The sequence below is a fragment of the Aotus nancymaae genome, unplaced genomic scaffold (assembly GCF_030222135.1).
Source record: "Aotus nancymaae isolate 86718 unplaced genomic scaffold, 86718_ANA_hifiasm-v0.15.2.pri h1tg000025l, whole genome shotgun sequence".
NCBI lineage: Eukaryota > Metazoa > Chordata > Mammalia > Primates > Aotidae > Aotus > Aotus nancymaae.
The window spans coordinates 19,383,249-19,405,873 of record NW_026988438.1 but is presented as its reverse complement, the minus strand read 5'-3'; the positions used below and the strand labels follow the sequence as shown (position 1 = coordinate 19,405,873).

At 40.0% G+C, this 22,625-nt stretch overlaps 1 protein-coding gene across 2 annotated transcripts in view; it reads left to right on the top strand.

Annotated features, from left to right (window-relative positions):
• Positions 1–22,625, top strand: part of CDK14 (cyclin dependent kinase 14) — a 763,966-nt gene that overhangs the window by 160,439 nt on the left and 580,902 nt on the right. Inside the window, exon 1 of one of the 2 annotated variants that reach the window (XM_012450847.3) lies at positions 16,226–16,627. The exons of the other annotated variant lie outside the window; for it this stretch is intronic. Coding sequence (XP_012306270.1) covers positions 16,537–16,627 — 91 coding nt within the window. The 5' untranslated portion in view covers positions 16,226–16,536. Of the gene's footprint in view, positions 1–16,225; positions 16,628–22,625 lie in introns of those variants that run through there. 2 annotated transcript variants of the gene reach the window in all.

Genomic DNA, 22,625 nt, shown 5'->3' with positions numbered 1-22,625 from the left:
GGCCTTCTCTGCTGAGTCCAGTTCATTCCTACGTCAGGTTGGTGGCGCTTCCTCTCCTTCAGCCTCAAATATATCTTCTCGTGGCTCAAACCATGAATTAATTCATGTTTGTGCTGAAAAGTCATTTTATAAAGGCCGGCCAATGATCAGAAATAGCGCTTTCGCTAGCCACTCTCTAGCTACTTAACCCGCTTTCTTAATGTTTATTTTATTTAATTATTTTTGAGACAAAGTCTTGCTCTGTCTCCCAGGCTGGAGTACAGTGGGGTGATCTCAGCTCACTGCAACCTCTGCCTCCCAAGTTCATGCAATTCTCCTGCCTCAGCCTCCTGAGTAGCTGGGACTACAGGTGCATACCACCATGTCTGGCAACTTTTTGTATTTTTAATACAGACGGGGTTTCATCATGTTGGCCAGGCTGATCTTGAACTCCTGACCTCAAGTGATCCGCCCTCCTTGGCCTCCCAAAGTGCTAGGATTACTGGCATGAGTCTCCACATCCAACTTTAATGTTTATTGCAGTAAGTATGGAAAGTATATATGCATGTATACTATTATATATATATATATATATATATTTTTTTTTTTTTTTGAGACAGGGTCTTACTCTGTCGCCCAGGCTGGAGTGCAGTGGTGGGATCACAGCTCATTACAGCCTCGACCTCCCATGCTTAAGAGATCCTCCTGTCCCTAATCCTAGTAAATGGGACTACTGGCATGTGCCACCATGATTGGCTAATTTTTAATTTTTTGTCGAGACAGGGTCTTGCTATATTGCCCAGGCGGCTGTTGAACTCTTAAGCTCCAGTCACCTTCCTGCCTTGGCCACCCAAAGTGCTGTGATTACAGGCATGAGCCACGACACCCAGCCTGCATTTTTTTTTTTTATTTGTTTACTATCATCTCCGCCACTGAAAAGTTTTATGAGGTCAGGGGCTTTGGTTTGCATACTGTTAGATTACCAGCACCTGGGACAGACTAGGCTTGTTGAATGGGTAAGTCATTTGTGGCAGATCATTTGGAGAGTACAGTGCAACATTTAGGAGCTTGCACTCAGAAGGGAGACTCCTTGAGTTTGTACTGCAGCCTGTCTCCTGACTGGCTCTGTTCCTTTGAGTAACTGCTTAACCTCTTGTAACCTCAGGTTCTTCATCTGAAAAATTGGCATGTTAATAATATCTACTTCATAGAGATGATGTTATTTTGAGGATTTAAATGAGATAAAGTAGGTCAAATACTTAATACAGCATCTAGCTCTTAATGAACTTTTCAGAAAAATTGCTATTACTATTAAACAGAGATGAAAATGAGTGCTTCTGCTTAGACATACTTCACCTACTCCAGTGCTCCATAGCCTTGACTCTGGTCAAGGTTCCTAACAGACATTCCTCTATGTGATCCACCCCATCTGAGTTACCCTTTTGGCACCATTGGATGGGATGAACGTTCTCCTCCCTGATTCTCACAGTGAACAGACTTTCCTACTACTTTTCTGCCTGCCCCTGCCCATCCCCCTTTGCAGGTTCCTCATCCTCTTCCCTTTTTATATTTGTTCAGGCTCTGCCTTTCACATTGATTATTCTTTTCTTTTTCTTCAATTTTTCAATTTCGTTAACATACACATAACACAAAATTTACTATGTTTAAGTATACAATTCAGTGGTATTAAAAATTCATGATGTTGGGCAATCATCACCACCATCCATCTTAATAACTCTTATTTTATAAAACTGAAACTCTATGCCCATTAAACAATAACTCCCCATTTCCTCCTTCCTTCACACCCCTGGCAAGCACCATCCTACTGTCTCTATGATTTTGACTACTTTTAAGTACCTCATGTAAGTGGAATCATACAATATTTGTCATTTTGTAATTGGCTTATTTTTCACTTAGCATAATGTCAAGGTTTATCCATGTTGTAACATGTGTCAGAATTTCCTTCCTTTTTAAGGTTGAGTAATATCCCATTGTGTGTCTATACCACACTTTGCTTACCCATTTATCTGTCAACAGACACTTGAATTGCTTTCACATTTTAGCTATTGTGAATAATGCTGTTATAAACATGGATGTTTAAGTATGTCTTTTGAGACCCTAATTTCAATTCTTTTGGGCATATACTTCTACCAGTCTTATCCACCCTCAGGCCTTCAATTGCCATTTCTTTTCTTTTCTTTTTTTTTTTTTTTGAGATGGATCTCACTCTGTCACCCCGGCTGGAGTGCAGTGGTGCGATCTCGGCTCACTGCAACCTCTGCCCCAGGGTTCAAGCGATTCTCCTGCCTCAGCCTCCTAAGTAGCTGGGATTACAGGTATGTGCTACGTTTTGTGTTTTTGGTAGAGATGGGGTTTCACCATGTTAGCCTAGCTGGTCTCAAACTCCTGACCTCAGGTGATCCGCCAGCCTTGGCCTCCCAAAGTGCTGGAATTACAGGCGTGAGCCACCGTGCTCTGCCTTTAATTGCCACTTCTATGCTGATAATTACAACTCTACATTTCTAGTCCAGCTTTCTCTCCTGCATTCCAGGTCCATATCTGTGATGCCCTTACAGCCATTCTGCTTGGATATCCAAAACTGAAATTATTCTATTTCCGTCAAACCTGCTCCCATTCAGTATTTCCTATCTAAATGGATGGCATTTCCATGTACCCATCATCCAAACCAGAAAATGTATTATCAATCTTGAGTTCTCCCTCTCCAATCCCACAATCGAATCAACCTCAAAGAAATCACATGTCTACTTCTATGTACTCCTGTAGTCATACCTGAATTCAGGTCAATATCACTTCCTGTCTACCTTCCAGGCCCCTGGTAACTAATAGCTTCCTAGAGACTCTTCTGTATCCATTCTTTCCTCCCTCAAATTCTTTTCCATAAAGTAACTAGAATAATTTTAATAAAATGCAAATCTGATCTGACTATCAGATGCTCAGAGCCTCATTGCTTAGAGTTCCAAGGTGATGGGTAGCTCCCCCTTGCCTTTAGGACGAAGTGAATGTTTTTAGTCATTAAATATTAGTTATACCTATTTTATGTTTTATACACACACCTGTTACAAACAAAACAGCAGCCTTACAACATACCTTCTCCGTATCACTGTCCACCATTTCTTATGGTTCAGTTCCCTAGGGGTGACCACTTCCAGCTATTCTACTGGATTCCTTTGAAATTATCGCCACATCTCTAAATAACATAGTTATATTGCCATTAAAGTTTTTTCTCAGTAACTTCTAACTTTAGAAATGAAGATTTAATTTCACCAAACCCTATAGGTACTCATATACATGTACATCTTCCATTCCTCTTCTTACCAACCTGGTTATGATTTAATGCATTCAGTATTTGCTGTGGTATGACTTTTTATACATTTTATTCATATCTGAGCCATACAGTGTACTATGCTATGAGTACTGTTCCTTTCCTTTACTGCTTTTTTTTTTCTTCTGGAGTTAATAATTCTCTTTATCTTCCCCCTTAACTTTATTTTTGTGATGAAGATGCTGATTCCATTTTTGTTGTTTGTTGATAGCTGTCTTTTTCTTCTTTTTTCTTTTCTTTCTTCTTCTTCTTATTATTATTTTGAGACAAAGTCTCACTCTTTTGCCTAGGCTGAAGTACTGTGGTGTGAAGACAGCTCACTGCAGCCTCAACCTCCTGGGCTCAAGCAATCCTCCTGCCTCAGCCTCAGGAGTAGCTTGGACCACAGGTGCCTGCCACCACCCCAGGCTAATTTTTTTTTTTTTTTTTTTTTGTAGAGAAGAGCTTTTGGCCATGTTGCCCAGGCTGGTTTTGAACTCCTGGGCTCAAGCAATCCTCCTGCCTTGGCCTTCCAGAATATTGGGATTATTAGGCGTGAGCCACTATGCCCGGCCTGTTGACAACTTTCAATTACTATCCCTTTTCCCTGCGTCCTCTACATCTGGGAACCAAGATTAAAAAACAAACAAAGCAAACAACCCTGTGTAGGCCCTTGCCTCTGAAAGCCAATGTGAATTTAAAACGATGCTCTGGCCCATTCTAGGAGAATTTTCTTCCATGCTAAGTATACCCTTTAACCACAATAAAATCCCCAAACCACTCCTAGCCCTTTGCTAATCTTCTTTCCCTGTTGGGAACCCCCAGATTACTGTACTAAATCTAGTTTATTCATATTCACTGGTGAGTGCATTGTGTCATCTGTCTGGATACTTAAATAAATTCCTGGGTGGGCAATCATGCCCATCTCTGTGCAGACTGATCAAAACAGCTTTCCATGTTCATAGCATTAATATGTCCCCTAAATTGTCACCATTTCCAGTTTTGTAAATCTTCCCTCAACATGCTTTGCTTTTTAAAAAATTATTTAAATAAAATTCAATCTTAAAGTTTTCTTTTTTTATCAACCATCTTCACATTGATCAATGTGGTTTAAAATTCAGTCATTCTATCAATGTCATTTTCTTGATGAACTTTGTCCTAGAGTCTTCTGCACTGCTCCAGTCCGCCAGATTGGTTGACTGGTATCCATTTGCATTGTTGTCTTAGGTTGTCCCTCCATCATTATCCTGCCTTTCTCATGTGTTGGAACCCTGTTATATGAATTTCATTTCCTCTTTTCTTGTGCTGGTTGAACAAATCTTTTGATGGCTTACCGAGAAGTGAACCTGGGAGGTGAAATTTGTGACCTTTTATGTCTGAAAGCATCTATTCTCTGCTTTCCCATTTAATTAGTAATTTGGCTGGAAATAGAATTCTAGATTAGAAATCACTCTCTTCTACTATTTTCTAGCATCCAGTGTTTCTTTGAGAGGTCCAAACCATTCTGATACTGGATTCTTTTTAGAATCTTGATTTTCTTTTCTCAAGCTTTTCGAATATTCTTTTGGTTCACAGGGTTACACAATTTCACAATGAAGTGTCTCAGTGTAGATTCATTTTCATATGTCATCTTGGGAACTCAATAGGCCCTTTCAATTTGGAAAGCCGTTTTCCTTTATTAAAGGAAATTTTCTTGAATTATTTCTTTGATAATTTCCTCTCTTCTATTTTCTTTGTTCTTTATTTCTGTAAACTCCCATTATTCAGATATTGAACTTCCTGAACTAGTCTGTACCTTTCTCCTCTTTTTTTCCTCCACTTTCCCTCTCTTTACTTTTTGTTTTACTTGCTGGGGAATTTCCTCATCTTTAAATTTTAAACCTTTACCTGAAGTTTTCTTTTATCTTTTTTTATTTTTATTTTTTGAGAGATGGAGCCTCACTATGTTACCCAGCCTGGAGTGCAGTGGTGTGATCACGGCTCACTGAAGCCTCAACCTCCAGGGCTCAAGCTTTTCTACCCCCTCAGCCTTCCAAGTAGCTGGAACTACTGGTGCACACCACCATGCTTGGACAATTTTTAAACAATTATTATTTGTGGAGAGAAGGTCTTCCTTTGTTACCCAAGCTGGTCTCAAACTCCTGGACTCAGTGATTCTCCTGCTTCGGCCTCCTGAAATGGTGGGATTCCATGTGTTTGCCACTGTGCCCAGCCTAAAGTTTCCTTTTAAACCATGTATTTTTAATATCCAGAATTTATTTTTGGCCTCTGACTGCTACTTTTAAAAAAAATTGCAGTACTCAGTTTTTGTTTACTGGCTATAATATGTCATAATATTTCACTATCTTGTTTTGAAGATATTAATATATTTTTTTTTCTTCTTCATAGTCTTTATTTCTTCCTAGCTGTCTTTCTATTAATTTGTTTTGGCCTCTATTTTTCTTATTAGAATATTCCACCAACTATATGGAGATCCTTGGCTGCATGCCCACATCTGGGAAAAAGGTACTGAAAAGTTTTTGGAAAGCTTGATTTATATGGTTCAGCCTGTCAACTGTGGTTTTCACTGCAGGATAATCTGTTGGCCAGAGCTATGTGAAGGAAGTGAGGAAGATGGCTAGGGTCCTTGACATCCAGTTACAAACTTTCAGTAGGTTGCTTCTCAGCCTTGTCAATGGCTGGCTTAGGAATCAGCTTTCTCGGGGCTGACAACTATAATTTTTCCAGTTTCCAAAATTGTGTTGCTGCTTTTTCCTCTTCCATTACCTGTGTGGTTGTGGACTTATGCTTTTAAAAAACTCATTCATCATAGTTTTGGTGAGTTTTTAGGAGGAACAGAAACTACCATGAATGTTGTCTGCCATTTCTAGTAGGAATTAAAGCATACATAACTTTTACTGTATAAGTATTAAAGTATCTCCTTTTAGGTCCTTGCTGAATTTGCCAACCTCATCTGATGTCTGTTGTATACTCTAGCTGCCATGCAGTTTCTTGAATAAGCCATGTTCTGCCTTTGCCATCTGGCCTCCACAAATGCTGATCCCTCTGTAAGGAACTTCTGTTTACTACATGACCACATCTATAGATCCTTCAGAACTCAGTTTAGGTGTGATTGCTCAGAGTGGATGCGTCTTACCCTCCAATTACGGCAAAATGTCCCTGCTGTGGCACTCAATCTTTTCTCTATTTTAAAATGAGTCATGTTTTATTGTAAGTGGTGGTTTTAACATCATTTTCCCTCACTAGTCTGTGAGCTTTGTGCAGGCAGGAACTATGACCATGCTCCATCTCATCCACTGCAGTATAACCAGATCTTAGCACAGTACCTGGACTTAGTAGGTGCTCAATATGTGTTTGATGAATAAACAAATGAAGACAAGTGAAATTACTTTCTTACAATAAGGAAACACAGTACTGAAAATGGATTCTCCCAGTTCTTTCTGTTTAACTACACCATCTGCCCTTTTTTTCTTGGTTTGTAATTAAAATAAATCAAATATATTTGGTTAGGTGCCCCAAAATTGGGAAAAGGAGATAACAACCCCTTACATTTGTAGGTGGTAGGGCCAGGATAATTGTCCATCTCTAATTTACAGTGAAGGAAGCAGAGAATTGGTAATACTACACAGATTATGAGAGAGGATTCTAGAACTAAGAATTAATATCTTCTGCTTCTAGCCCTGCTTTGTTTTTACTGTTTGCAACACACCTAGGAAGTTTATCTTTCCAACTCTATTGTCCTTCATGCTCTGTAGGTGCCTCGATGTTATCCTCTATATTTGACTTCCATCAAATAACTACCATTATGTTGCTATTCCAGGGAGTGAATCACTGATTCTCACTTGATGGGGGCAGTACAATAATCATCTTGGAGTATTTTGCAGTCTACAGATGGCTCTTCCTCTTCCTGCCCTTTCAGTCCCTGCCCTTTCAGTCCCTGCCTAGAATGTCCTAGAGCAATCCAATAAAGGTGCACCCTAATAACTGTGGTATGACTATCTTCATAGGTGAGGAATGTTGGTTTAAATATTAATTATGACTAAGCTGTATTATATTAATCTGTTACTGACACTAGTACTTTTGTTAATTTTCTCAGATGTGGAGGTGGTGGTATAGTGTGAATCAAATACCAACTTTAGAACTTCTTAAAATTGTTTTTAATTTTTAATTTTTATTCACAACATGGCTGCTTACTTATAGACAGTTTTAGAAGTTGATTGACATGCTGACCTGCCACTCACCAGCTGGGCTGGTTTGTTCCATTTTATTTTGAAAATTAGAAAACCTACAGAGAGTTAAAAAACAATGCAATGGAAACTGCATATTCCTCACCTACATGCACCAATTTTTATCATTTTTGTTACTACCCTCTCCTGTGTGTGTATACATGCATATATACAAATGGAGATAGAGTGTGTGTATATTGCTATTGAATCATTTGAACATAATTTTTGTTAAAACATTTAAAAATGATTTGTATATATCATGACATTTTATCCATAAATACCTGTCACACCTAAGAAAATTAACTTTAATTCAACATCTAACACACTGTCAATAATTTCTCATCTTCTCAAATGTATTTTACAACTATGTGTTATAAAAGTGTGTGATTTTATGTTATTTTTTAATCCAGGAGTCAGTCAACATTTGTGCATTACTTGTGGTTGCTATGTCTCTTTAATATAGAACAACCCCCTTCCCTTGTTTTGCTTTGTTTTTCATGAACAAACATGAATATTGATACCCTTTCAAAAGCCCCTATCAGTAATCTTCTAGAAGTTCCCACATTCTGGGCCTGTGTGATTGTTAAATGTTTTTGGCAAGAATACAACATAGGTGGTGTCGGTACGTCTTGTTGCCTTACATTAGGAAGCACATGGCATGAGGATGTCCCCTTTGGTGAGTCTGTGTTTGGTCACTTGGGCAAGGGCATAACAGCCAAGCAAACCATTGTGAATGTAATCTGTAGAGGGTTACATTGTAGAGGATTATTACTGCTATGGTCTAAATGTTTGCGTTCTCCCTAAATTCATACGCTGAAATCTAACCTCCGATGTGATAGTATTAAGGGGTGGGGACTTTTGCAGGTGATTAGATTATGAGAGTGGGGCCCTCATGAATGGGATTAGTGCCATTATGAAAGAGGCCCCAGGAAGCTTGCTGGCCCCTTCTACCATATGAGAACAAAGCAAGAAGGCACCATCTATGAGGAAGGGGTCATCACCAGACACTGGATCTGCTTGCACCTTGGTGTTGGACTTCCCAGCCTCCAGAACTGTGAGAAATAAAGGTTTGTTGTTTATAAACCACATATGGTATTTTGCTAAAGCAGCTCAGATAGACTAAGAAAATTACCACATAGGTATTTTTTTTTCTTTTGAGACAGAGTCTCGCTCTGTTGCCCAGGCTGGAGTACAGTGGCATGATCTCTTTTTACTGCAACCTCTGCCTCCCAGATTTAAGCAATTCTCCTGCCTCAGCCTCCCAAGTAGCTGGGAAACACAGGTGTGTACCACCACATACAGCTAATTGTTGTATTTTTATTAGAGACAGGGCTTCACCATGTTGGCCAGGCTGGTCTCAAACTCCTGACCTCAAGTGATCCCACCCGCCTTGGCCTTCCAAAGTGCTGGGATTACAGGCGTGAGCCACTGTGCCTGGCCAATATTCTTTACCCAATGAAAATACATCCAGTGATTTATTTGCCTCAATCAATTATTATATTGGGGTTGCAAAATTGTGACTTTCTAATTCTGATGTAACTTTTACACTTACTCAGCTGAGTAGTGTTTCTCATTTTTTATTTTTAAACTTTATTATTTCTTTTTTTTCTTTTTTTCTTTTTTGATGTCACCACATTGATCAGAAAATCATTTTTTTTGTTTTTGAGAGAGGGTCTCTGTTGCCCAGACTGGAGTACAGTGGTGTGATCACAGCTCATTGTAGCCTCAACCTTCTGGGTTACAGCCATCTTTCCACCTTAGGCTCACGAGTAGCTGGGACTACAGGTGCATGCCACCTGGATAATTTTTAAATTTTTTTTGTAAAGATGGGGTCTTGCTATGTTGCCCAGGGCTGGTCTTGAACTGCTGGGCTCAAGCAATCCTCCTGCCTAGGCCTCCCAAAGTGCTGGATTATAGGTGTGAGCCACCGTGCCTGGTCAGCTGTGTAGTTTTTTCTTTTTTAAGACGGAGTTTCACCATGTTGGTCAGGCTGGTCTTGAACTCCTGACCTCAGGTGACCCGCCCGCCTTGGCCTCCAAAGTGCTTGGATTACAGGCGTGAGCCACCATGCCCAACTGTGTAGTTTTAAGAAATTAATTTAATATCAGGCTGGGCATGGTGCCTCATGCCTGTAATCCCAGCACTTTCGGAGGCTGAAGTGGGTGGATTGCTTGAGATTAGGAATTTTACCTTTTTTTTTGAGACGGAATTTTGCTCTTGTTGTACAGGCTGGAGTGCAATGGCACGATCTCAGCTTGCTGCAATCTCCACCTCTCGAGTTCAAAGCATTCTTCAAAGGATTCTTCTGTCTCAGCCTCCTGAGTAGCTGGGATTACAGGCGTCTGCCACCACACCTGGCTAGTTTTTTTGTATTTTTAGTAGAGACAGGGTTTCATCATATTGGTCAGGCTGTTCTTGAAGTCGAGATTAAGAATTTTAGACCAGCCTAACCAACATGGTGAAACCCTGTCTCTACTAAAAAATACAAAAAATTAGCCAGGTGTGGTGTCTGGTGCCTGTAATCCCAGCTACTTGGGAGGCTGCACTCCAGCGTAAGTGACAAAGTGAGACATTGTCTAAAAAAAAAAAAAGGAAATTAATTTGATTTCAATGGACCTTAATTTTTTCATCTGTAAAATAGGATAATAAAAGACAATTCATAGGGTGATGGTGCAAGTGGAAGCAATGTCTTCAATTGCCTAGTATGTAGCAATGATTCCACAAGTGATAGTTTAAAAATGTTTAGATTATTTACAAACACCAGTTAAGAGAGGAATCTTTTTTTTCAAAGTCAGTTGTACATCTTTCAATACTGTACTTTTAATTTCTTTCCTATAAGGTAGAGAAAAGAAAAGTACAGTGTCATAATTTAAACATTTTGATGCATTTATTAACCTGTCTGAATATGGCCATTTTCTTGAATTCTCTTTGACTCAGAATAGTTCCTTTCTATACAATAAGGACAATCATGATTATACCCAAAGTATATCAAAAGAAAAAGAAGTGACATACATCACGCGATAAAAATGCTTTATAAAAGGAAACATTTTGGTAACCAAGAGTGTGTCAGTCTAGAACTGGAACCTCTGTAATGATCTTGGGCACATACATTTGGCATTTCTAGGCTCATTTCCTTGTGTAACATAGTGACAATGATAATGCCTGTTGCGGTAGTATGACTTAAGATAAAATGAGATCATTAATTCATAGTCTATTATAAAACCTTAAGTTATGATAGTAACATTTTACAATTACAAATATTGAGTTATTTTAGCTAGAGAATGTCATATGTGCAATAACATTATCAATATGACTTCTATAGATACTTTTTTCTTGGCTCGTAAGTGCTTGATTAGAATAGATACGTGAATGCAGATGAACTGTCAAAGGTCCTGGGAGGAAAAAGTAGGATGTTTTTGACAGAAAAGCTGCATTTCTGAACTTAATTGCCCTTAACAGGACTTGTCTGGACTGCACAAAAGCCATAAAGTTTTAGTTCACTAAGGTATTAGTTTCTGTCCACTTTCACTTCCATCTCCAGAGTTCAATTACAGGGCTGGTCTCTGAAGTTTAGTTTTGATGGATGCAACATGATACATTAAAATCTATGCCATTCATAAATGAGGACCCATAGTTAATGGCACATCTGTACCACAAATACAATTAATACCAAAAAGCATTATTACATGAACTGCATCTTAGAAATTGTGGTAAATGTTTTCTTGTATAAACATCTATAGTACAAATTATGTAACAATAAAAAACATGAGTGATATGCATTAAAATATTTAAGCATGGTTTAATGGGAGAGGGGAACTTACCAGTTTTTAATGCATGCTTTGACCCTGGTAGTTTATCTTCTTCAAAACTATCCTGAGCTTATTTATGTTGAACATCATTTGATATTTTTACAACTTCTTTGTCCTTCTTACAGTCATTGGGGAGTAGATCAATTGACTTAGGTCCCTGGGTCTCTTGACATGTGGGATGAGAAAAACATACAATTACCAATAAAATAAGCAAATGTAGGTCCCATTCTCTAACAAGCCTGGAGGTTTTTTGTCAGCAGGCGGTGATTTCTGTAAATGTGAAAAGGATCTGAATTAGGAAAAAGTAGGCAATGGATGGCTGATGGAACAAGGAAGAGAGATGAGGGAAGTCTTCATTAACCTGAGTTGTGAATACACTGGTTTCTTCAACCTTCCATTTTACTCCCCTATCTGATTTTAATTTGCTCTTTGTCAAAGAAAAAAAAAGAACCCTTAAGATTAGACACTGTCTAATAGTTGGAACGTAAGAGTTGGTAACAAGAGTTTTGGAGTCAATGTACTAATTTTACTGATGACTCACTGAGAACTTCGTGTAAGTTACTTAACCTTGTGTTACTTCAGTTCCTGATGTGTTCAAAAAGAATAGATTTGATCCTAAAAATAGTTAAATAGGTTGACTATTTAGAGTTCTAAGAGGATATTTAATTATGTAAATTTCTACCACTTTAATAATTATACTTTGGCAGTATGTCTTAAACTATCTATGCTTTGGCTAACTTCTAAAACTTTACATTATAAAGGTATCTTTTTTAAACTTCATTTTCCAACTCTATTCTCCATGTCCTTGGTATCCTTGTTTCATGAATTTCTTTTCTCTGATAATATTTTTAAAACTGTTTCAGATCAGTAAGTCTGCTTTTGCTGGTACTTTGGATTCTAATAAAATCCTTTATATTTTATCTTACTTGAATTAGGATTCTTTCTCTTATAATCTACTGCCAGCATATTAGCCTGATATTTTTCTTCTATGGAAAAAATTCATATTTTATTTTATAATAAAAGCATTATATATGTAATATGACTAGAAATGATATATCTTAAATTTCATATAATTTTTGTCAACAAATCTTTGTCTATCTTATTTGTATATAAATTACTCTTCATTAATGTATCTATAGATGAGAGAGGGAAAATTGCATCATTACATTTTATTTATCTGTTAGAGATGGGGTGTTGCTGTGTTGCCCAGGCTGATCTTGAACTCCTGAGGTCAAGAGATCCTCCCACCTTAGCCACCTGAGTAACTGGGACTATAGGTATGGACCATTGCTTCTGGTTCACCATTAAATTTGGAATTAGAATTTTACAGATATAAATGGCCCTAGAAGTCATCTTGCTCAAGCCCCTCATTTTATAGATAAGAAAATGGGTTAATCACTTACTTGTCTAAGGCTCCAAAGCGCTTAGTTATAGAGAGTAGGGACTAGAACTCATGAGTCCCGGGTCCCCAGCCACTGTTGTTACTACTGAACTCCTAATATACTTGTATCCTTTAATTGGTGAATCTGGTTAAGCTCAACCCATGTTGGATTCAGCCTATAGATAAGCTTATCTCCTTGTACTTGAACACTGTACCTTTAATTCAGGCCATCCAAAATTATAACCTTGGAAACCAGAAGTTGAGATGGAGAACTGGCACAGATCCATTATCCTACTGAAAAAACATATGCTACACAGATGCTGGATAGTCATCTTTGTTTCCAAGGACAACACATCACTTCTCAGAGATAGCAATCCATTCTACATTTATTTGACAAACATTAATTTACATTCTCTATGCAACAGGCACTGTGTGTTTCCTATCTTAGGATCCCTGAACTTACACTCTCAAGATGAAGGCAAATGTGAAACAAATAATAGTAAAAAGAGTTGAATCTTTAAGTATACGTATCTTAAAAGCATGAAGTAAAAAAATGCCCTTTTTTACATCACATTTTCTTGCAAAATTTGCCATTTTAAAATATAATCAGAAAAGGGAGCAAGATGAGCATATAATGGAAAATTGATGACTCATAATTGCAAAGCTTTATTTGGTCCATGCTTAACAGCTGTTTCTCCTGCTAGGTATACTGCTTTAACTAGATAAAGTTGTTCCGGAGTTGGGAGAGCTGAAGTTTTAAAGTGGGGTAGGGAAAAAGAAAATATTCATTATGTTTAAATTAGTATTTTTATTATTATAAAAGTAATGCATTCTTGGATAAAACATTCAATTTATACCTTAAAGGTATAAATTGCAAAAGGAAATGTTCTCTCTATTCTGGATATACAATCAACAGTTTTCTGTTCTTTTTTCCAGAAATATTCTATGCATATAGAAACACATAGATGTGTATACGTGTTTTCCACAAATGGTTTAATATTAGACATGCTTTTCCCCCACTTAGCCTGTACATATTCATACATCAGTACATACTGATTTCATTTAAAAAAATGAGCCAGGCACTGTGGCTCATGCCTGTAATCCCAGCACTTTGGGAGGCCGAGGTGGGCAGATCACCTGAGGTCAGGAGTTTGAGACCAGCCTGGCCAACATGGTGAAACCCCATCTCTACTAAAAATAAAAAAATAGCTGAGTGTGGTGGCACGTGCCTGTAGTCTTAGCTACTTGGGAAGCTGAGACAAGAGAATCACTTGAACCCAGGAGGTGGAGGTTGCAGTGAGCCAAGATATGCCACTGCACTCTAGCCTGTGTGACAGAGTGAGACCCCATCTCAAAAAAAAAAAGAAAAAAAGAGTGTATACCTTTGCATGCTTTTTACCATAATTTAAGAAGAAGCTGACTACTTTTTAAAAGTCAGAAATACTGTGAAGGGAACGGGCATGGCGGTGCACACCTGTAATCTCAGCACTTTGGGAGGCCGAGGCAGGCGGTTGCTTGAGCTTAGGAGTTGGAGACTAGCCTGGGCAACATGATGAAACCCCGTTTCTACAAAAAATACAAAAATTAGCTGGGTGTGGTGGCACACACGTGTAGTCCCAGCTATTTAGGAGACTGAGGTGGGAGGATGGCTTGAGCCAGGAGGCGAAGGTTGCAGAGAGCTGAGATTGTGCCACTGCACTCCAGCCTGGGCGACAGAGCCAGACCCTGTCTCAAAAAAAAAAAACAAAACTGGGAAGGTAAAACGAATATATATTTAACGTATTTGCAACAGCCATTGTCACAGTGAATAACAGTCACAGGTGTATAATAGTGAAAGTTTGTTAAATTAATATTTCTTCGTTTGTTGACTCCTACAGTCCATCAGTGTTTTGATTGGTTGCATTTGTCTTTTCATTCATAACTGCTCAAAGCTTCCTCCCTAACTAACCTGAGGAAGTGGTAAAAGTCAAACTTTTTTCCGGTATGAGGCCACCCTTGGTGCTGTCTGTAATTATCTAGATATGGCAGCCAGGACCCAACAGCTTTGCGTTTCAACTCATATGGACTTTCCAGGCGAATTCCTTGCCCCCTTCTGCTCCCCACTTAGCTTGACTTCCTGTCTTTTATCATCCGCAATCTATCAAGATCCTACAATGCGCTCAGTGTAGGGCAGAACAAATCACTGTTTTACTTCACAATTTAAGGAAGGCAGGGGGCTAATTTTTAAGATAAAAATCTTTTAACAAAACATAAACTCCCTCAAACTTCCTTCAAACCAAACAGCATTGTCACACTCTCACAAGCTCTTATTACTTATACAGCCAGATGACTCAAGATTACTAACGTTTCTATTCATAAGGAGTTTGCTGGCCTCAAATCAACACAATCAAGCCCTCCCCCACCTTCCTTCTCGCTCCCCTGGGAGACTGACGTTTAGAGCTCATGCCGCATGAGGTTTTTTTCAGAATGAAGACGAAGTGTGTTTGCTGCTGGAACTGTTTGTCCTGGGATTTTATAAACACCTTCCCCACCCCTTTTTAAAGTTCTGTTTTTGAGGTGGCGGAAAAGGAGGTCGGAATCTGTTTAGCCTCTAAGTCTCTCAATTCAGAAATACATTCTAAGAATGAAATAGAAAAAGACCAAGATCTGTGTTTGCTATTTACTGCAGAACTGGGTATTTCTATCAGAAATCACCTACATGTGTCACCAAGATCAGAGACGAGGATAAGGGAAACAGCGTGATCCCTGCCTTCTGGAGGGTTACAGTTGAAGCTTTCGCTGCTTCTGCACTTGACCTCAAAACAAACAAAAAATCCACCGCAAACAACAACAAATCCAGGCCCACCATTCCCCTTGGATCTTTCACTTGACAGCTCTCTCGTCCAAAAAAAAAAGGCACCCTGCATCTGAATGCGTCCCTAAGGCCTTACCGCACCCAGTCCAGCAGGCAGTCCAGGCAGCTGCCCTCCACCCAGCTCCGCGCTTTTTCACACGCGCTCCTGCTAAGGACAAAACCGCTTAAACGACTGACCTCGGCCCGTTTCCTTTCGGTAGCCTCCCCACAGCCCAAGACGCTGTCTCCAGACGCGGCCCGCTCCCACTCTGGCCCCTTCGCGGTCCTCCAGCGCGCGGGCGGGGCGGGGAGGAACGCGGGGGCGGCCGGGAGGGGGCGCCGCAGGGGCGCGAGCCAGACCCGGAGGGCCGCGGAGGACGCGGGAGGCGAGCGGAGAGCCGAGGGCTTGCTAGGATCCCGGGCTCGGGGGCCTTCGTCGAGGGAGGGGCGTGGCGGGGGCAGCCGGAGGGCGGCAGGAGCGTCGGTGTGGCGATTCCGTGGCCCGGCTTTTTCTGCCTAGCGCCTGCAACTCCGCGCTGAGAACTTCTCCAGCCGGCCCACCAGTCCTGGCCCCGCGCACTCGGCGCCGGGCGACTCCCGCACCTTGTCCCCGGCCCGCCCCCGCCTCCTCCTCCGGCCGCACCACTCCCCCTGCCGGCCGCGATTCTCTCCGTTACAAAGGAGGGAAAATGAGCCGGGCGGCGGCGGCGCGGCGCGGGGCCACCACGGCGGCGGCGAACGCGGCCGCCCCCGGCACCACGTAAACCGCCCCCGCCCGCCCAGCCGCGGCCCAGGCCCGAGCGGAGCCTGCCGCCTGCCGCCGTCAGCCTGCAGCTCGCGTCCTCAGCCCTGAGCGTCGCCTCCCGGCCCGCGGAGGAGGTGGAGGAGGAGGAGGCGCTGCTTTCCCCGCGGCGCGCGCCCTCGCCGTTGTCTGAGCTCTGCTCTGGACCAGTTTGGGGAAGTTGCCGGGGCCCCGCGTCACCCAGATGTGCGACCTCATTGAGCCGCAGCCGGCGGAGAAGATCGGCAAGATGAAGAAGTTGCGGAGAACTTTGTCAGAGAGTTTCAGCCGCATTGGTGAGTAGCGCGCTGCCCCCGGCGCCCCCAGCACCCGCTCCCCTCGGCCCGCGCCCCCGTCGCGCTCCTGGCACCAGCCATGCAGCTGCCACCGGGTCTGGCGTGGGGTGCTTTGCGGGAGGGGGTCGAGGGCACAGTGCTGGGGATGCCGGGGAGGGCGGGGACGCAAAGAGAAGAGACCCCTCTCCCTCAGGATCTGGGGGTTCATTTGTAGACTGTCTCAAGCCTACAATATGGGTTTCCCCCTCCTCCGCCACTAGTGCTCGCCCTTTCGCGCGCGTGGGGGACGGGCGAGACGACCCGTCGGCCCCCACCGCGCGAGGGGCTGCGCGGCTGCTTGGGTCACTTGTTATTTTTTTGCACACAGGCTTAGATATTGGGTGTTTGGTCAGTAATTTAGCTTTGGATATTGGTGAAACGTTAGACTGTGGCCTGGTATTGTTTAACATATTCAACCTAAAGGGAAGTGGGACAGTTACCTTGGGACCTATTGTTCGGTACTTCGGGTCCTGGAAAGCGAGATTTGGGTGTTCAGTCTTGAGAGCTCTGAATCTTCCTGCTACTGGAGAGAAATGCGCGCCGTGAAGTTGTCTGGACATTTAGGAATGTCTCCCGAACTTGGTTCCATTTACTAGAGCTCAGGGGCTATTGTCTTTAAACCAACCAACCAACTGACCAACAATATTTAGGACAGTGAAGAATAAATTCATGTCACAGGTTGTAACAGGGTGACAACAGTGTCACGTGGAACGCGCTTGTTAGATTTTGAGTATTGGTCATATAAAACCCCTTTTAACCTGAAGAGGTAGTTATGACAGGCTTCCCTGCTGTCATAACTTTCACTGATACACGTAACTATCCTGAGCAAGAGAATGATATAGACACAAAAAATAATCCTTGCAAGTCCCTAGGAAGCCGCCTAGTCTTTGTTTCACTTGTTTAAAATGTCATCCATGTTAACGAAGGTGTTAATGGAAATTAAGCATAAAGAAGCTTAATTCCTTAAAATAAAACCCTGGAATGCACATGAGTGTTACAGATACTCTTCCATTCATTGTAAGATATGTAAACTTTCTTCAAGTATGAGAGTACAATGGATCGAAATTTAGCCAAATGTGTGTGCGTGTGTGTGTGTGTGTTTTGTCTTTCGACTTAAAATTTTGTGTTGGTATGCAAAATCTTTCCCAAGATGATTGTAAAGTTGTGGTGTGAAACCAATCTTTAGTTTTATTTATTGCCTGTATTGGATATTAACAATTTCGCTTTTCAGAGTTAGGGATACATATGGAGAGTCCCTGCATTCAAATGAAGTTTGAAGCCAAGAAGAATGTGAGAGGGAAATGTTGAGTCTTGTGCATTATTAACGAGGATGTTTTAGTCCTGACCCAAACCTTCACAGAGGCGGGTTCTGGTGTCCATTAAGCCCTGTTCTAAAACACATTAACTATATGTTTACTAATGCTAATGATTCTGTTGGAGCCCCTCCAGTTTTTTGTTAAATAATTCATTGCAATTGAGTCTCAGTAAGAAACCAAGAACATTAATATAAAAGTTCCTTATGTTTAAATAATTTCAAGGTTTTGATTGACAATCAGTAAAATTTGGATTAAGTACAGTGCTGGCAAATGAGGGTATTATAGTTAATTGGATTTTCTAGCTTACTGAGATTTAGTGATGTGAAACTCCTTTTGAATCTAACTCTTGTTAAAATGTCTTCTGAGATCTAGTGGATTTTATATCCTCCTTTTAGTACACAATACAGTGCAGTGAACACAACTGATTATTTTTGTATTGATGGAGGGTATGATTCTGAATCGTAGATCTCAATGTGGAATATTGTAAAAGGAGATACTGAAGTGATTATAGTTGTATACCAAGCCAAGGACATTCATTAGAAATAGCATTACAGAAACAAAATCTGTATCTTCTTATTCTCTTAGTGTTTTATATTGTATTTGCAAAATTAAAACCAGTGAACTCGTTCTGATTATCTAAGGATTTTTAAGGTGCTAGAGGTTGTTGAGTTGAGGGTTTACTATGGGATTATATAGTGCATGAGTTAAGAATGTGGGCTGTGTGTCACACAGACTGGGTATTTACGGTGTTGCCATGCCCAGCTGAGGTCCCTCAACTTCTCTGAGCTTCAGTTTTTCATGTGCAACTCAGTTTTGTTGCTGGCTTTTAGTGAAATAATGCACATCGTGTCCTGTGTGGCACATTATATAAAGACTCAGTAAACATTCAAGATATGTCATCGTTGTTATTATTAGGGATTCCATCGTACTGACCCAACTGATCTTATAGATAGAAAGCAAGAGAAGAGGGAAGTGGCCATTGACTTTGTAGTATAGCCAGCCTTACAACAGCATGTGGGTTGGAGTTAGGCAGGCCTGGATTTGAACTCGGTTTTCCTTGCCTGCTCTGTGCCTTTGGCAGCCAGTGGAGTTTCCCTAAAGCGCAGAGTCCTCATCTGTAAATATTCATATAAGGTGAATATATGTGAAGAATCAATTGGATAAAATACATGAAAAATCTAGTGCAGTATCTATCACAAGGTGAAGGTCAATGTGGTAGGTTGTTATTCCTTCCAACTTTTGTTTATACCCCATTATCCTCCTTTCTTCATGGGTACTTCATGAGGAGATCAAAGAGTGAATGGTTTATTCTTGTTGAATAATCCACACTGCAATGTATTCATTCTCTTTAACCAATCTAAGATGGCTTTTGAAATAGACATACTGACTTTATTTTGCTGCTTTGGTATGATCCAAAAGTGTAGTTTGTTGTATGGTGAAATGTACAACATTATTGTTTAGCCATAAGAAATTACTAATCATTCATCTATAGAAAATGAGAAAATGTTTGAAAGTATCTGATATTCAATCAATGTTTATTATTAATAATAATTCTGAATACATAACAGTAGCAATGCTAATGTTTAATTTATTTACACATCTGTGGTCATGCTGACTTTGTCACTGCCCATCTTAAATACAACTGATCTGAGATTACTACATTATAAAACACATTGGCTTTCAAGCCATAGTGCTCTAACTTACAACATCCGCCAGAGATTGACTATGATGTAGCTATGGTTCTTTTATAAGATAGGTGTAATTGAATTTTAAAGTCCCCATCAATTTTGGTAGTATTTATGGTTTTCTACTAAATAATGTCAGTGTGGTCACTTAGGAATTACTGCAGTTGTCTCACACTTTTTTTTTTTAATTTAGGCTAACGAAGACAAATGGGAACTTAATTACTGAATAGTTTAAATATATTAAAGTTCATTTCCTCTTTTCTTTCTTGTTTCTTTTTTATTTTTGAATGTTAGCCTAGAAGGAGAAAGGCTTTATGTAATATCCGGTGTATGATTAAGGGCAAGCCGACATTTTTTCATATTGATTTGAATATACTTCTTCATACTTATTTGGACCTTCTCCTAGAGAAAGGAGGTTTATACTCTGTGATATTTGAGATGAACGCCATGTATACCATTTCTTTAAAGGATATGGTTTGTGAGGGAACTAAATAAAAAGAAGAGGCTGTGATTACACTGAACTTTGGGGTTTGTTATCTTGTGCTGTAAGTGTGTAATTCTAGAGTTCAGTTGTCATTTGATGAATTCATTATGTCAGAAAAGTGAAATGTAAGGTTAAATGTTCAGACACAAAATTTAACTATTGTACCACATTCTCCCCAATGCAGTTTCAAAAGATTTTAATTTGAAAACTACAAAATGGAATTTATATCTATGATCTTTTAAGAGAGAGCCAATGTATCATTTTCATACACAAAAACTTAAGTGTGTCTCCAAAGATACTCTCCTTTTGCCATTAAGGTAGGGCTCACTAATTCAACAAATAATTATTGAGTACCTTCTCTCCGCTATAGATATTGTTCTGATAGTCAGATTCACTGATCAGCGTGGCTGGTCCCTGTCCTCAAGGATTTTAAGGGAAGACAGGCCAATGAGTAGGCATTTACAATATAAAGTGAACAAATCTGTCATGAAGGTTAGTGAAATTTGCTGTTGGAGAACACAGGAGGAGCACCACTTTCATCCAGGTGAAATCATGAGAGGCTTTCTAGAGGAAGCAATGTCTGAGCAGAGTACTGAATAGAATATCTGCTGATCTTAAATATTTTGATATACCCCCCTTGGCTATTCTAGAATAATGTAATATGCTTGTTACTCCACAAAATCCTTAAAGATAATTGTTGATTTACATTTACATGAATGATTAATGGCAATCAGGGAACATAATCAATAATGAAATGTTGTATTCTTGTTTGGGTCAGAATATACTCATCAGTGACCTGATGAATGTCTAGCAAAGACATCTGAAATTGGTCTTTATTGTCACTGTTGACTGCTGTTCAGGACAAGGACTCAATATTTAGAAGAAACCCTGTAAGGTGTCAGTCTAGCAGTGAATGATTTCAGTGAAGTAATGGTGTTCTGTGATACCTTGAGCTTGAGAGTATTGTGCAGATGAGAGAATCTGGCTTCCTGTTCATTATGTCATAGCAAATATACTTGGAGTTTCTTCTGTTTTCTCCTCTTGATACCTCCAGACCCCACCTCTTTTTTTTTTTTGACCCCATCTCTTTATTAGAATGTTGGGAGAATGGTTAGGACTTAGGAGATAAGAAGATTGTCCAGTCTGGGTGTTCAAGATGTTCTAGTTTTCTGCTGTCTTCATTTCTCAACTTGAGGGTCTTCATTTTATATTTGTAGTTCCCTAAGGGATAGTATTATTATTATTTTATTTTATTTTATTGATACAGAGGAACAAGGTCTCACTCTGTTGTCCAGGTTGGAGTGCAGGGGTGAGATCTTGACTCACTGCAACCTCTGCCTCCCAGGCTTAAGTGATTCTCCCACCTCAGCCTCCCAAATAGCTGGGACCACAGATGTACCACCACCATGCCTGGCTAATTTTTTTTTTTTTTTGGCATTTTTTTGTAGAGATGGGTTTTTTCCATGTTGCCCAGGCTGGTCTTGAACTCCTGGGCTGAGGCAATCCATCTGCCTTGGCCTCCCAAAGTGCTGGGATTACAGGCGTGAACCACTATACCTGATGGGGTAGTATCAACTGTAGTTCTTATTGGATGCTTTGCTTAAGAAAACACATGGCTCAATTCCAGAACTTTTATAATCCAAAATAAAGACAGTATACTTTTTTTTTTTTTAAAAAAATGGGGTTTCACCATATTGGTCAGGCTGGTCTCGAACTCCTGACCTCAGGGGATCCGCCCACTTCAGCCTCTTAAAGTGCTGGGATTACAGGCGTGAGCCACTGCGCCTGGCAAAGACAGTATACTTTAAAGTTTGTGCTGTGAATTATATATTTGTTGCTGTAGCTTTGCATTTTGCATGGCAGTTATATACTGTGTGTGTTCCATTAATCTTTGTTAAATGAGCTAGGTATGAGGCTGTCTGATAATTTGCTTATGTTAGACTTTGTATTTGAAATCATTGGGCTATTAGTTTCTTACTCCAAAACATTTAGTTTTTCAGATGGAGCAACTTGTCTATATTTAGAATTATATTACTAATGTTTTGTAAAGGACTCATTAGTCAAGCATGTTAATTAAAGGACACGCCTTGGGTTCAGGAATTAGACAGTATAGTAATATTGTTGACTGGTATTTATACAGAGCCTTGTAGATTAGAAGTTAAATTCTAGTGAAAATGTAGTCATTAGGAATTAGCTAGGATCTTAATATTGTTCTATCAAAACAGATTATTTTAGATTTAATGTAGGTTAAGTTAAATACATAATTAAAACGTGCAAGTAATTGAATGTAAGATAATGTATTTACAATAAAGAACTGTTTAATAAATTAACTTTTTATTTTCCATTCACTTTCAGAAGAAATGGTTATCCAAGAAAGAAAATAGATCAGTTTTTTTAGGCAAAAGGGAAACATAAGAAACTTTCAGAAACATTTTATTTTCTCAGCCTACTTGCATCCCCCTTTACCCACCACA